This window comes from Salvelinus fontinalis, chromosome 6, assembly GCF_029448725.1.
Source record: "Salvelinus fontinalis isolate EN_2023a chromosome 6, ASM2944872v1, whole genome shotgun sequence".
Lineage (NCBI taxonomy): Eukaryota > Metazoa > Chordata > Actinopteri > Salmoniformes > Salmonidae > Salvelinus > Salvelinus fontinalis.
The window spans coordinates 56307588-56324244 of NC_074670.1; the positions used below are offsets into that span (position 1 = coordinate 56307588).

General features: G+C 44.2%; 1 protein-coding gene across 1 annotated transcript; it reads right to left on the reverse strand.

Annotated features, from left to right (window-relative positions):
* Positions 1–316: 316 nt before the first annotated feature.
* On the reverse strand, positions 317–8991 carry ky (kyphoscoliosis peptidase). The gene is made up of 7 exons (XM_055927207.1): positions 8719–8991; positions 6891–7676; positions 4738–4852; positions 3835–3952; positions 3499–3690; positions 2602–2792; positions 317–2333 (listed from the first exon to the last, which is right to left on the reverse strand). Exons 2-7 carry the CDS (start codon positions 7641–7643, stop codon positions 1021–1023), a joined length of 2682 nt encoding a protein of 893 aa, XP_055783182.1. The 5' UTR covers positions 7644–7676; positions 8719–8991; the 3' UTR covers positions 317–1020.
* Positions 8992–16657: the final 7666 nt, after the last annotated feature.

The window sequence follows — 16657 nt, forward strand, 5'->3', positions numbered from 1 at the left end:
AGCCAGGGTTCATAAGTCTTCAGATTTCATAACAGCTTATATAGAAGACGGTACATAAGATAGTGTCGCATTACTTAGACATACAGTATCAATACATAGTGTTCATAATGAAATGAGTTTCTGTGCTAGAGGCCAAGTACAAGCTAAAGGTGTAAAGGGCTTCAGACACTGATTTCACCCTCATATAAGCTGTCAATAATGGAAAAAATCCTATCCAACGGGAGTCTAATATAGAGATAAACACCCATCTAGACAAAAAAAGACTTGAATAAAAAAGGAAACAACAATGATTTGTGATCTAAAAGGGTTTTATTAACCTTCAAGAGAACAGAACCTTTTGAAAACTTGATTACAATAAGTCTAACCACCAGCACCTTCTTTAGCCGTAAAAACACAAGTCAATAACGTGTAACAGACAATATAGGATCACAGTATTGCACGGGATAAAATAACTATCATTTTTAATATTTTCTACATTGTAGAATAATAGTGAAGACTTGACCTCCACAATCCCCCGACCTCAACCCAAAACCCTTGAGTGTGTCCAAACTTTTGACTGGTACTGTAAGTATAAAAATTGTTTCATCCATCATTGCATAGCTCATAAAGCATTCAGCAATTCATGTTACTACTAATTTAGTAGGATTCTGACAAATGGTAATGATGCTAAATGCATTTTTATACAGAGCAGCAAAGTCCATACTAATAATTATTTATACATAGGAAGAAGGAATTTGTGTTTCATACAGCACCTTGCAAGGAAACTTTGAGGCATAGTCAGATATAATTTTCTTCTGAACTAAACAAATAAACAAATCGGAACCTGCAACGAAAGCTACAAAAAACTTCACATTTATGGCATTCAGTACCTCTGTCAAACCAAGGTATTTCTGATGGAGCACCTTATTCCTTGAGCCTAACCCATCCGTACTTTACTGTGCTTCAAGAAGGCTATGGTAAAATACCTGTTTATACAGTCTCTTATTAATCCCTCGCCTCCCCGCCCACCTGCTTATCGCTTTATATTTCGTTCTGCTGGCTCAGCACGTCGAAGGACATGATAATGGCCATGTCAGTGGAGCCCCCTCCACCCCCGCTGGCTGCCAGTTTGAGCTGGGACATGCTGGCCCCGGTGAACACCTCTCCCTCCCACACACGGCTCTTACTGAGCTGCAGCTCCATCAGCTGCTCTCCCACCACGCTCACCCTCTGGGCCCCAGGCACCCTGACCCTGAAGAGCACCCAGGACAGGGGCTCCAGGAGACCACCGCGGGGCTCGAACAGCACGCTGCCCCTCTGCCAGGCTGTGTAGGTGCAGGGGAACGGAGGCCAGCTGCTCCCTGAGCTGTTGCGCAGCACAAAGTCACATAGCAGACTGAAGTCCTGGTCAGTGGAGATTTTGGCGTAAAGGCCCAGCTTGTAGACTCCGGCCTCGGGTAGGGCCACGCTGATGGTCACTTTGCTGCTGTTGTAAGTGAAGAAGACGTGCCGGCAGAGTGGGTGCCCCAGTCTCTTGCGTTGTTCCTTGAACAGCACAGCGTGGAGCTCCAGGTCTTGTTGGTTTTGGAAGGTAATGTTGCATTTGCCTTGCTGGGTGCTCACCAGCGCACTCGTGTGGCTGAACTTGGAGAGGCCAGCGTCTTGCGTCCGGATGCCAGGCCCACAAGCAGTGCTAAGGGCAGGGGGAAAGAGCTCATTGAGGTTGATAGCGCCTCCTGTGCAGTGCAAGAGGAAGTTGCCTCCATTCTGGAAGCCGTCTTGGGGCCGCTCGTAGTTCCGAACAAACACAGACAACCGATAGTAACCTAGATAGGGACAGAGGACGTTACAGGTGAGGCGGTCAGATTGGATTTGAGTTGCCAGACACCTCTTGGCTATGGACGGGTCAAGGTCTTTCTGGGTCAGTTCACACAGCATCATGAGTGGTCTGGAGGTGTGCAGGACTAGCTCGAAGGAGCCAGTCTCCGACACCGCAGCCTCTGCCCCGTTGCTGCACTTCTTCACCCCCAGGCTCTCTGCGCTCCGCTGCAGACCCCAGGACAAGAAGGGGTTCTCAGGGAGTTCTTCAGTTAGTTCCTGTTCTGGACACTCCACCAGGAGAGAGCAGACCCAGCTGAACGTCCCTGAGTTGTTGCCTGACCGGGCAAAGATTATGACGTCATACGTGCCACCTGTAGGGGGCAGCAGTCGTAACCTCATGCTCTCCCGGGTCACAGTGAGCAGGCCAGATGAGCTGTTGACCGCTTTGGGTTTACAGCCGCTCCGCTGAGAGATCTGGTAGGTGAAGTCGACAGGCTTGGTGAATTTCATTGACACCGAGGCCTCACCATTTTCTGTACAGAAACAGAAACAGCAATTAGCAAAATCAACATGTTGTACAGTATAGGCCTGAATGATGGTACCTCTTCAATGGTAACTCTTCAGTGACATATTAATCTACAACTACTTTATGACTAACTGTGAATAACTGCTGTGAACAGTGTCCACTTTCAACAACGTGTTAGCCTACCATTTATGTTGTATAATTCAACCTTGAGCACTAGTCTCCAGGTTTTTATGGACTGTGCCGCCATTTTGGTTTAATATGGATGCAGGACTGACCTGTGACCAGCAGGAAGTGTTTGGGATGGAGGAGGGTCAGACCCAGTCTGTAGAACTCCGAGGTCTTTAGAACCCTCTTCTCAAACTCCTCCAGTGGGATTGGATCGTCCAGAAGCTGCCACTCTTGCTCATCTGGACAGTGGGAGTTGATGAAGTCCTCAGGATCTGTCAGGAAGTAGAAGTCATCGTACCTGGACGACAAGGAGAATGGCTTAATAGCAGAAAAGCTAATGCTAATGCTAATCGAAAGTGACAACGTTTGAGAGATGTTGCAGTAGTTTTCAGAATAAAAAAAAAAAAAATCCATAAGTACACTCTTTGATAAAAAGATGGTATCTAGAACCTAAAAGGGGTTTTTGGCTGTTCCCATAGCGGAACCCCTTGAATAACCCTTTTTGGTTCCAGGTAGAACTCTTTTAGGTTCCATGTAGAGCCCTTTCCACAGAGGAGGAAACCAAAAGGGTTCTATCTGGAACCAAAAAGTGTTATCAAATAGGGACAGCCAAAGAACCCTTTTGGAATTCTATTTTTATATGATTGTAGTGAGATAATTCCAGTCTTATTTGGCACTAGTACTGTTGTATGTATGGACCACCTTGTTAGAATTGGTCCATTACAAAAATAGCCTTTGTAATGAGTGACAATCATCATTACTTGTTTTCATCATTATCAAGTAACACGGTTCTTAACATTCCATGCACGAATAACCCACAGGGTTTATTTTAGAATAGCTAATCAGACACTAGTTCTTTGCTATTCTTAGTGATTCAATTGCATCTGTTGGCAGCTTGTCAACATAATATATGTTGTGCTCAACAGTATAGTATGTACTTAACTCTGTGCTAGCACTGTTACCAATCATGTAGACCAATTGCTTTACTTGGAACTCATATTCACCTCTTAATAAAGGCTTTGTTGTCCATGTCTACTCTCCCTGCTCCCCAACATGCGTCCAGTAGATACCAGTGACCTCCCAGTTTCACTGCGTTCCACATGTGGAGGGATTTGGTGTTTTGGTAGCTCTGGCCTTGCCTGTACCCAATACCTTTGCCATGGCCAGACACCTCTTGACATTCGATTCCTGCTTCCCTGCAACAAAGCAGGAAACATGTAAGCCTGATGTGTTTATTACTGGCAATGGCATGCAGTTTTAGACCACTCAATTGTCAATGTGTTTGATGTTTTTATTTTATTTTTACAAATTATTTTTCATTGGACCAAATGCTGTCTTACTGGCACATCTGCATGCAGACGCTGGAGTACCCACAGCACACTCCACGACCCGTCTCAACGACCCTTTCTGGGGTGCACAGCTTGTCCGTCAGGCCAAGGTAGCCACTCACGTCGTACTCTGCAAAAAGAACCGCCCACCCAATAACATTTAAGGAAGAATATGTCAAGAATTATGCCACTATCTTGCATAACTCAAAATGCCACGATCAAGGTATTCTGCAATCAACTTCCCTGGAAAGACTCCATGTCTAACATTGGGACATATGAAAAAAGACACAGTGTAACTTAAATTGAATTATAAGGATTTAATCCCCCACTATAACCACGGGACTGCTTGCCCATTTAATTAGATAACGAGGCCACTTATCACGTCAGACTGAAACTGTGCGGCTATTTCATTAACATTTCCAGTGGACCCAGAGTGAGATGAATGAATGTCTATTTTAATGAACGTCTGTCCTCGTTAGGTTGAACCGCAAGGTCCCATCCACCAACAGCTGATCCCTGTATATACGCAGTGGAAAGACCTTAGGGTAGCATTGTTAGGACAGCTGTGTAGGGATGGAAAGTTTGGGATGTAAATCTAGTATGGTAAAGAGCCTAATGAGACCAACCTTACCTTATCTTACCTTATAGTATGGGGTTCTAGAGTAAAGCTCTCTGATGCACAGTGTTCTAAGTGGTGTTATGTTGTTGGCAGGTTGCTGCAGTGTCGCTGCGCTCTCGTGAGTAAGCCGTGGGTTGGATAATTGAGAAGGTGTGTAGGAGTATACGGCTGTTAAAAGTGTGTGTGTGTGTGTGTGTGTGTGTGTGTGTGTGTGTGTGTGTGTGTGTGTGTGTGTGTGTGTGTGTGTGTGTGTGTGTGTGTGTGTGTGTGTGTGTGTGTGTGTGTGCGTTACTGACCGATGTTGTGGCAGAGCCAGATCCAGATGGCTCTCAGTTTCTCCAGCTCATTCTGCGCTCCTTCTGTGATGGTCTGGGTGATGGTCGGAACTGAGAAAATCTTTTGACTTTGCAACTGCAAAACAAACAGGATTTATGGAGAAAAATAAACTTAAATGCACACACACGCACACTCACAGACACTCACTCAAGCATTTAAGTGCACAAATATACAAAAGCATATCCTCTTGGAACTATAGGGGGTGCTGTTCCGCATTAGCATATTTGTGTCTCCAAATTAAACTGCCTCGTGCTAAATTCTTGATCGTACAATATGCATATTATTGTTATTATTGGATAGAAAACACCTTCTAGTTTCTATAGAAGTTGAAATTTTGTCTCTGAGTTGTACAGAACAATTTCTACAGCACTTTTCATGACAGGGTTCAGATTTCAAATTTTTTTACCTCTGATCTGGGGTCTGTTTTTAAGGCGACAGTGAATGCTATGAAGAAACCGACACTGCCTACGTCTTCCTCTGGGTGTCTGTACGTCATCACGCTTTCAATGGAATCGATGGGATATTCTCAGCCATTATAAAAGACCAAAATGTATAGAGACCGCCCTTTCTCGTCGTGCGCCTGAAGCGTGAAGGGCATCGGACCTGCCTCGTTCCAAATCGTTTTCTAACCAGCAATATTTCTCCGGTCATGTTTTTACTCGTTTTAGGTGTTAAAAACATCATAATGTAGTTAATTTGAACCGTTTTATAGCAATTTATATCCGTTTAGTGCGATTTTGAGGAATTTATTTGTTGTGCACTCTGAAACTTTGGACACGTTTTGGGGTGTCGGTCGTTGGTGGTGGACATTTCGAAGGACAGAGGACATCTATCGACCAAAAGACGTTTATAACATAGAAAGGATACATTGCCCAAGAATCTGATGGAAGAACAGCTCAAAGTAAGCAATATTTAATATGATAAATCGTGTTTCTGTCGAAATATTTTAAACGCATATTTCGCCATTTTGTTTGGTATAGCTTCACTTGGCGAACCCTGTATTGAAAAGTAAGGATAATTTTAAAAATGTAAATCAGCGGTTGCATTAAGAACTAATTTGTCTTTCGATTCCTGTAAACCCTGTATTTTTTAGTCAAGTATATGATTAGCTATTAATTAAACCAGATCACTCTGAAAGATGGCGACCGACATTTTCAGGCTTGTTTTGCTACTATTTTCATTGTGTAACCACGGTTTTGTATGGCTAAATATGCACCTTTTCGAACAAACTGTATATGTATATTGTAAAATGATGTTACAGGAGTGTCATCGGAAGAATTCTGAGAAGGTTAGTGAAAAAATTAATATCTTTTGGCGATGTTGACTTTTATCGCTCACTTTGGCTAGAATCAATGCTGGGCTGCTATGTGCTATGTGCTACGCTAATATAACGATTTATTGTGTTTTCGCTGTAAGACACTTAGAAAATCTGAAATATTGTCTGTATTCACAGGATCTGTGTCTTTCGATTAGTGTATGCTGTGTATTTTTACGAAATGTTTGATGATTAGTAGTTAGGTAAACACGTTGCTCTAAGTAGTTTTTCTAGTCCATTTGTGACGGTGGGTGCAATTGTAAACTATGCCATCTACCTGAAATATGCACTTTTTTCTAACAAAACCTATCCCATACCATAAATATGTTATCAGACTGTCATCTAATGAGTTTTTTTGTTGGTTAGGGGCTATAAATATCTTAGTTTAGCCGAATTGGTGATGGCTACTGGTGTTGGTGGACAAATAAAAGATGGTGGATTATGCTAATGTGTTTTTAGGTAATAGATGTACATCTTTACATATTGTGTCTTCCCTGTAAAACATTTTAAAAATCGGAAATGGTGGCTTTATTCACAAGATCTGTATCTTTCATCTGGTGTCTTGGACTTGTGATTTAATGATATTTAGATGCTACTATCTACTTGTGAAGCTATGCTAGCTATGCTAAACAGTGTGTGGGGGGTGGGGGGTGCTCCCGGATCCGGGTTTCTGAGGCAGTAGAAGGCATATACAATGTACATACGCACGCTGAGATACACAAATATACGCATAGACACATACACACACAGTAGTATTCTACATGCACACACAAAAATAATACAGTATTAGAAACAGACTTTTCCAGTATTGATGGCATGGTTATCCACCCTGCTGAATACTTCTGTGGTGGCAAAGAGTTCCATTTTGAGCTTTTTTTTTGAGACGCTTCCACTCTTCACTGTACTGGAGCTCTGCCTTTGACTTGGATGGAGTTTGGGCTTCCCCGGGGCTCGTCCTTCCACATCCCTCTGTACGGCCCCCTCCTCCCTTCTCACTGTACTCTTCTTCACCACCCTGAGGGAGTAGGCAGCGCACTCATCTGACAGCTGTCGCTTGGTCATGGGTCTCTGGACCTCCAACTCCATGGCAGCCCATTTCTGAAACACAGAACTAGTCTTGGACTGGGCCGCACCGGCAACAGTTGCCACTGTCGTTTTGGTTGCTACGGTTGACACTACAGTTTTGTGGCTTTTCATGATATTGCTGTTATTTAGTGACAGAACCTCCAGCTTCCACTCTTGCTGGACAACCGACGGACCTTTTTCGTCGTCTGACGTTGTTTTTGAGGTGTCTTTAGAGTGGCCATCTTGGGGTTTGGAGGCTTTCTTTTCACCACTTTCCCCAGTTTTGACCTCCTGACCTGAGGCCTTCTGTGTGGCCTGAGGGTAGGACTCCTCCTCGGTCACTTTAGTGTTGTTGCTGTTGTTGCTGTTGTAGCAGTAGTGCTGTTGGTGATTGTTGGTAGGGAGGGGGCAATGGACGCTGCGGAGGTTGAGGGATCTCTTTGGGAAAGGGACCTCTACAGACCTCATGTGAAGAACATTGCCCATCGTTTCCAGTTTTGGTTATATCGGAGCAGAAAACTGAGAGAGAAAAATAACTGTTAATTAAAGAGGCAATATTAAACCAATTAAAACTGATCCTGGGACACAGATGTGTAAATAATAACACTGCAATAAGAGTGAAAGTTATTTGAATCTGCACCTATGCACTGTGAAGTGAAGGGCAAATAATTCTAAATTCAGACTGAAACTTGGTATCTTCAAAAAAGACAATGGTGTAAAAAAGAAGGTTCACACTCTAGGCTAACTCAAGGCAACGCTGCTGGAGAAAAAATATAGGCATCAAATGATACCTGAAAGCAGATGGTTGCTATTGATAGTGTGGGTAAATAGTAGCTTTATGATATCTACTTCCTCCATACATCTGTACTCCTATGCCCTTTATACACACACATATACTTCTGTAAACGCATCAAATAAATGACAGAAGAAGTCATTATGAAGAGAGACCATGCTATTGCACTTGACATGTTAATTAAGGTAAAATACAAGTTTTTCTCTGTCTGTTTCTGAAAATGTGACAGCAATATGTGAGTTGCAGATTATTTGTGCTATGTGCAGACGATGTTGTCTTAGTGTGCTCTGTTAATCATATACAGTAGCAGCAGTCTGTACAGTAAGTCTTATGTTAGTCTATGTTAGGGCTGGATTCAATCCGTATCGCCGAGGTATCCTGGAAGATCAACATGAAAATGTATTGGTAATTTCCGATTGAGCCGACATATGCAGCGTTTACCGTGAATGCAGTTTCATTGCCTTAGTCAATCGCACTATAAAGTAGATCTTCAGCGCAACAATTGAGCCCTTTGTCTTATCGCAGCAGCTTGCAGAGTTTCATGACAACCTCAAACTGAACTATACAGATATTGCAAATTAATCGTAATAATGCCCAGAAGTAAACACACATGCCATGCCTCATATTCAAGTGATGATCTCAATAAATCCTAAAAAAGGGATTGGTAAGAGAGTAATGTATTTTTGTTGTGTTTATGGACCCCAGGAAGATTAGCTGTCCTCATGGTGTCAGCTAATGGGGATCCCAATAAAGATAAAGTATTCCTACCTGGTGTTGATGCTTTGTCAGCAATAGTAAATCTGTCTGTCTGTCTGTCTGTGTTCTCTCCATCTATGTCTTGGCAGATCTCACCTCCCGAACCTGTGTCTGTTTTATACTCTGTGTGTCTCTCCTCAGGGCTGGGATGTGTAGGGTTTCCACGGCGAGGGGATGACAGACCTAAAAATACTACAAAGCAGCTGATAGAGACCAATGGCACAACTTTCCACGAGCGCTACCCTCCAGGGGTAGGGGTGGGCTGAGGGTCTGGGGCTGCAGAAGGGAGCCAAGGGGGGGCTCTGGGAAAGGTGTGAGATTTTGGGGAGGTTAGAGGTGACCTGGGTTCATGCTAACACATTTGTTTGTTTCCTTCAATTGTGGTAAATTTGAAAGTACTGTATTTTTGGCTGACAGAGCTGTAGTTTTATCTGAAAAATGTTCCACGTGTGGGAGATAAACTCCATGGGTGGCAACATAAATTTGTTGAAAGCATTAGATTAGATTTTTATTTAGTCACACGCACAGGGTCGCCGATGTAGTTGCAGTGTACAGTGAAATACTTAAGATCCAAGCTCCAAGAGTGGAGGTGTGAATGAAACAACAACAAAAATATATATATAATAATAACAATAATTATAATACACTGCTCAAAAAAATAAAGGGAACTGCACATTTGTGGCCTGCTGGAGGTCATTTTGCAGGGCTCTGGCAGTGCACCTCCTTGCACAAAGGCGGAGGTAGCGGTCCTGCTGCTGGGTTGTTGCCCTCCTACGGCCTCCTCCACGTCTCCTGATGTACTGGCCTGTCTCCTGGTAGCGCCTCCATGCTCTGGACACTACACTGACAGACACAACACACCTTTTTGCCACAGCTCGCATTGATGTGCCATCCTGGATGAACTGCACTACCTGAGCCACTGGTGTGGGTTGTAGACTCCGTCTCATGCTACCACTAGAGTGAAAGCACCGCCAGCATTCAAAAGTGACCAAAACATCAGCCAGGAAGCATAGGAACTGAGAAGTGGTCTGTGGTCACCACCTGCAGAACCATTCCTTTTTGGGGGGGTGTCTTACTAATTGCCTATAATTTCCACCTTTTGTCTATTCCATTTGCACAACAGCATGTGCAATTTATTGTCAATCAGTGTTGCTTCCTAAGTGGAAAGTTTGATTTCACAGAAGTGTGATTGACTTGGAGTTACATTGTGTTGTTTAAGTGTTCCCTTTATTTTTTTGAGCAGTGTATATACATATTTACAACTGTGACCATTATTCCGTGAGTACCCAGCGATTCATATTCAAATATTTCTGCCCAGGTGTATGAAGTAATGCACAAAACAAACTGAGTAAGAACATTTGAGAAAAGCACTAGAAAAAAATAGAATGTTTTTTAGCAGCTCGAGGCGAGGCGCCATCTGTTGGCGCCATCTTAGCCATTGAAGGTGTTACTTTTTGCTCAATGTATATGGCTGCACACCCCACCCCTTAAAGCGTGTCTTTGATGGAATTTAGGAGTTGTTACATCACAGGCTGCTAAGTGCCATTGCAGCAGTTGGTCCTGCAGCCACAACCAAGGTGGTCCATTGCAGAACATTTAGTAAAACAGTGAGATAGTCCATTGGTAAGTGGAAGGTCCTTCGTTCAATCTGCCATCCACATTTAAATATCAAAGGTGCCCCCCCCCCCTTCTTACCTCAAGGATAAGTGACCAACTCCACTGTGATTGGTTAAGAAGACTGTGAAATGTTATTCATTGATTGGCCCTTGTCCTCTCTACCTGTGGGGCCTGGCTGGCTTTGTGACAATAACCACTCATGCTACACATCCCACAAAGCCTCACGAGTCTCTGTCACACCGTCTCATAGCTTCACATAGCATTTCTGGTCTGTGTCCAGCAACCTCTGACTCTGAAGGGACTGACAAAACGGCAAAACAACAACCTTGACGGTGAGATGAAGACTGAGAAGGAGCCGGGGGTCGTACTCATCACAGCCAATAGTGTTTTGGAAGGTAAGACAGAATTGTGTATCTCACAGTCTACAACGACTTGATGATGGTTCAAGTACAATGATGATTAACACTATGGAACACTGAATATGGGTTATTTATGAAAGCTTGTTAATTGTCAGCAGTCAAGTAAGACATATGGACTGAGTTTGGAGTATTTTGATGAATGTTCAGGGGCGGACCGGGACATACTGTGTCTCAAAGCAAAATAAAATATCTTGGTTGTAAAATAGTTGCTATTGAGTTGAATACTGAGAAATGCAAATTATACCTACAGAAAGCTGAGGCCCTCCTTTCTTCGACAGGGACAAGGCGGCGAAGCTTCCAAAGCTGTGTTTTTCCTGTAATTGCATTTTGAAATGTTACGTGATCGGAACACATTTTTCTTTCAAATGCATGGGTGGGGGAGGAGGCGAAGGCACAGGGGCAGGGCAGACACTTTCATTACAGGAATCCTGAGGATAATGCACTATACTGTTTGATCAAATCATGGTTTTAGCCTCCCAAAAAAGGAAGTTTTGAGTGAGGTGACAATGTAGAATGTGCTCTTTCAACGTTTACAGGCACCCCTTCCGATGACAAAGGCTCAGCAGGTCTCTTCACTGATTCTGTATTTGAGTTTGCATGACCTCAGCTCAGCTGGCCCATCTTGGCAGGGGGGCCGACCGTTGCCCACTGATCAGCTAAAGGCTCATTATAGTACAGTGGTTCCCAACCAGGGTACTAGGACCCCTGGGGGTACTTGGCCTATCCACAGGGGGTAGTTAAGAGACCATAGGCCTACTGGTAAAATGCACGAGGGGGTACTATAGGGTATTTCTGGCAGAGCAAAATTTAGTTGGTGGTACAGTAACCAAAAAAGGTTGGGAACCACTGGATTAGTATAATAGAGACATTGTGAAAGAACAAAAAAAAATGTTTATCTCAAAGGCTGTCACCTTTTTTCATTGTTTTATTTTTATATAGAATATATATTTTGGTTTGTTTGTGTCAACAACCAAAAAAATGGTCCAGCCCATCTGGCATTCATTTGCCAGAATTACCAGATGGCCAATTCACCTCTGTGAATGTTAATGGCAAAGGTAATTGTTAACCTTGTGTAGCGGTCTGGGGGGGGGGGGGGGCTGGCCAACAACTGACGAGACTGTGAAGCAACACAAGAGAAGACCAAAATGAACCTTTCTCCAGGGAAAGAAACAAGAGAATGCCCCACAGCGCTGGGTAACAATAAAACCAAACCAAAACCTAGCTCCACTTTAAGCCTTTCTACATGGGTCTTCCGGTCCCTCTCTGCTACTGGACAGCTAAGATGTTTACCGGCGTATCCAACAAAAGAGAACAGAGATCCAACAGACTTGCCCTTACTGGGGCCAGGTCTATGGCCAAGTAACATCCGGTAGGTTCCTGTCCAGTTGGGTTCGATTTCCCTCCCAGTATTGGAGGGCCCTGCATGTCAGCTCTTGCTGCTCCAGACAAAAAAAACAGATCTGGCCAAAGCCAGGTTGAAACAGCCACCACCTAACCTCCAAGCTGATTATATTCAGGTGTGTGTAATTAGGCTCTTACCCTTCCGGGCCACCCTCTCTCCCAAGCAGGAATATACCGGCCTTCACACACCCACCCTCTCTCCCAAGCAGGAATATACCGGCCTTCACACACCCACCCTCTCTCCCAAGCAGGAATATACCGGCCTTCACACACCCACCCTCTCTCCCAAGCAGGAATATACCGGCCTTCACACACCCACCCTCTCTCCCAAGCAGGAATATACCGGCCTTCACACACCCACCCTCTCACTCCATCACACTTGGTTTGTACCTGGAAATGAAAACTTTATTTCCAAAACGTTATATTCAACAATTTTTTATAATTGCTTATGGGTACCTTCATGTGTGTGTGTAAAATATGACTGTTCTCAGATTTTTTATTCATAGATTGTATGTGTTTTTTTGCAAAATGCTATATATCCATTGTTTAGCTGGAATAGAATGTTCATATCCTGTATATTTGACTGTGATATGTGCTTGTCTATCCTAGCTATCATAAGATGAATGCACTTCTGGATAAGAGCATCTGCTAAATGACTAAAATGTAAATGTTTTATGTACCGATCGTAAAGTTATGACTAGAACTACTGTTCCCTGAAGGAGGGAAAAGAGGTACAACATACTATTTGGAGTCAACTTTCGGTTGAACGATCTACAATCATGCCTGACAAGGCAAATGAAATCTGCACCTCACTGGAAGCCCGCCTTCCACAGGTGATAAGCGTGAGGTTTGGATTCATTCCTTCAATTTAATACCGCTCTTCGCCAAGCCCAGGGGCTAAACAGGTGTTGTACGTCATTTCTCGTCTGTAAAGATCTACATTGCCCCCTGCCAAAAATGTCCCATACCTGAGAGAGCTTCCACTCCTGAGAGAGAGGGTCCCACCTAGATAAAAGATCTGCATCCTCCAAAGCAAAAGCATGTGCGCACTGCTCCCCAGCAATAGGGAGCGAGCCAAGGTTAGGAGGGAGACAGTCTCTCCCCATCTGTTGATGCATGCCACCAGCCGGCCCAACAAAAACAAGGGGAAGCGCGTCAGCGCCAGAAACTCTGGGAAATCTGTCGTGATCACCTTGCGGGATACAACTCAGCCCATAGGAGCCCCCTGACAATAACAGAGGGTCCCACCACTGGGTCATAGCCTAAGGGCCTAACAAAGACACCTGACGTGATCGGCTAAGGCTGCGAGATGCGTCCAGATGAGTGGCTAGCACAGTATCAACAATAGCCCCACGGGAATGACTTCCTCACAGAAGCCATCTTCCCCAGTAGGCATAGGCACTCGCATAAGCGCACAGTGTTACCAAGCCAAACTGTGGCTAAGCAAAGCCATAACCCGGACACCCTCCGTGGGGATAGAAAAGCGTGATACGCGAGTGAGTCTAGCTCGAGACCCAGAAACAGAATGCACTGAGCTGGTTCATGAGCATTCTGAGCATGTAGACTCTGAGGTACTTGCTGAGGGCACGTAGGTCTAGAACACAATGCAAAGTCCTGCCCCTTTTCATAACCAGGAATACCGGCTGTACAAGCAGTCCCGGATCTTCGACATAGCAACCACTTGGATTGCCTGCTTCTGGAGAAGGGGGGATATTTCCTCAAAACAGGTACTGACGCCTCATGAACAGTCGATGTGATGACGCTGCAGAAGTGTGGGGGACACACAACAAATTGTAGCCTGTACCCTGTCATCACTGTTAGCATGATCCAGGGCGACACTGCACATGCACTCCATTGGTCGGAGCAGACAGCGGGACTCCTGTGAAGTACCATCTGATGGAGCGGGATGCCACCTTGTGGACTGGGAGAGATTGGTTCTTCTTCCATTTCAACCACTCTTGACAACCATGTGTCAGAGCATGGAGAAGGAACACTTTTCATAGAACTCACATACAGGAGACAACACTTTTAACACCCGTGAACACTGTGGAACTCAGTTGAAACAACTGTGTTTCTGTGGCAAGGTTTGCCTAAAGCCCGGCCCACTCTTGGTACACGGGCTCTGGCGATCAGTGCCATACCCCGATTGGCCATGCCACTTGGGGGTACTGTTGTCACAACAAACCTCACTCAGTTTAGATGGTAAGGTGCGTTCAGGTAACAAGCTGGAACCCAGTGCTGGACATTAAAAATAGACCCAAAGAAAAACCTTTATTATGGAGGTTACCCTACCGACCAGTCATAGGTACTGGCGACAAAGAGCCTTGTAACCTAGCTGGGAATGGGACAGACAGCTCTGAAACATTTACCCTTTCTGTTGTAACAAACAGGGGCGATTTGTAATTGAATTGAATTCCCAGGAATGAAAAGCGTTGAACTGGAGACAGACAGCTTATTTGGGGGCTCATATAACCACAGAGACTGCGTGTGGGATAATAGGGTGGTCGTATCCAACTCTGCTCCTTTCCTCGACTCCGCTACCAACAACTTATCGCCTATAGAGCCCATAACCTGTACCACTAGACACCTCATAGGGACTAATGAACAGGAATCCCAATAATGAGCCACCCATGGGGGAGGGGCGCCCCCTTGTGGACAGTGACCCAACTTGTCACTTTCACTCTGGGGAGAATGATATACCCCTTGAATTTTTGTAATATATTTTTTATTTAACCTTTATTTAACTGTGAACCATGTGAAGACTGTGGAATGTGGGGTAACAGAGGGGGCAGCAATAAACATGGACAAGCTACCAACATACGTTGTGCTTCCATGAGACTGTATAGCCTGCCTGAAGCCTGGCACCTTTACGGGCACAGGGGGCTCTGGCAAAGGCTGACATAGTACCTTGTTTGCCAAACATGGGGGGCATTTTTGACACAATTTTTTCTTCCGGAGGGGCGCACGGGTCACTAAGACCCGTGCCAAGGCCCCTTGCTCCGGGGTCACCCCAGCCAAGTGCTCGGGGGGCTGCTTCTCCATCGGAGGTTCATGCAAACCTTGTTTCCTTCACTGCCATAACGCTGGGGGAAATCTTGTACGTTTCACTTGCTGGAAGTTAAGCATGCTAGCTGACGTTAGTCAGCATAAGCTAGGCTATCTAGCCCCTTTGACCACAGTACGGTCCGTTTAGAATAACTTAACAACTTAAAGCTCTGTATACTAAACAGGAGAGCTACCCCAGCAACTCCACCATGGGGAGGGAGGAATAGCTAGTAATAGTTAGCTCACCTCTATGCAGCCCTCGTTTAGCTAGTCTGGTCTCAAAAGTCCACCTAGGACCAGATCCATTCATCAAGAATTCTGGGAAGAGAGGCAAGCTGTGCTTGACCGAGGTGGCAGGGGGTACCCACCAAACCTGGCCGCCCTCTGTCTTCAAGTAGACTCCCGTAACCAGCGACAGAGTGCACAGCCACCTCATGAAGACGGTTTGGTATGATTTGTGATTTTGCTGCGATTTAGTTTATATTTCACTCTTCTTGTCTCCGACTGTTTTCCCTATGATTGATTTAAGATCATTGAGTCCCTCCGTGTGTGTGCATATTTAGTTTCAAGTATCTAGTTTCAATTAAATTGTTAACTGGATTGTTGATCTAACATGAGTTCAATCTGTACTTGACCATGCACCCAGTTAAAATAAAATAGCTTTATTTTTCCAGAGGGAATTTGGTTACACATTTATAGCTCCAGTTCAGTAAATTATTTCACAGTTTACATTTGTTCAGTGAGTTGTTATGATGACATGGCACAGGGGGGGGCTTTCCTCTTTTGTTCTCTATTGCTCCTCTATTCTTCTTTAAGCGAGGGGGAGGCCGATAGTATCACGAAACCCCATTAGACCAACTCCTTGAATGGCCTACTCCTTGAGGTTTGCGGTTGTGTCTTAGGCGATACAGATTTAATTGAGCCCAAGGTTTGAATTTAGAAAGAATGCAGAAGCCATTTCAATTTGTTTATCTTTTTTTTCTTCTATATTTGTATTGGACATATGAGGGCATACAATTTACAATTGTTGACATAAGTACAAATATATATATTTTGTTTATAGTAGTATTCCAGACAGTGTTTCTCCCAGTTTGTCTGTACTGTACATGGAATTTGATTCATGTTTTACAGTAGCTATTGTGAGAAAAACTTTGTGTCCCTGCAATGAACCCGCTGACCATGCACCATGGTTCACAAACATCAATTAGCTATTAAAGCTGGAGGTGCAATATGTAACTTTCTGCGCGACCCGACCAAATTCACATAGAAATGTAAGTTATTGATTTGTCATTCTCATTGAAAGCAAGTCTAAGAGGTGGTAGATCTGTTCTATGTGTGCTATTTCTATGTTTCCTTTTCTTTATGTTTAGTTTTTGCGTCTTTTGCTTTGGGGTTTTGTACACTAGCTTCAAACAGCTGAAAATACAATATTTGTGGTTATTGAAAATATATTTCACAGTGGTTTAGAT

Excerpts from the sequence above, each read along its gene's own strand:
- ky (XM_055927207.1), bottom strand. The coding sequence starts at position 7,643 with ATGGGCAATGTTCTTCACATGAGGTCTGTAGAGGTCCCTTTCCCAAAG. Across the intron at positions 4,853-6,890 it reads ATGCCATCAATACTGGAAAA|TTGCAAAGTCAAAAGATTTT; the intron begins GTCTGTTTCTAA and ends TTTGTTTTGCAG. Across the intron at positions 3,953-4,737 it reads CTGGCTCTGCCACAACATCG|AGTACGACGTGAGTGGCTAC; the intron begins GTCAGTAACGCA and ends TTCTTTTTGCAG.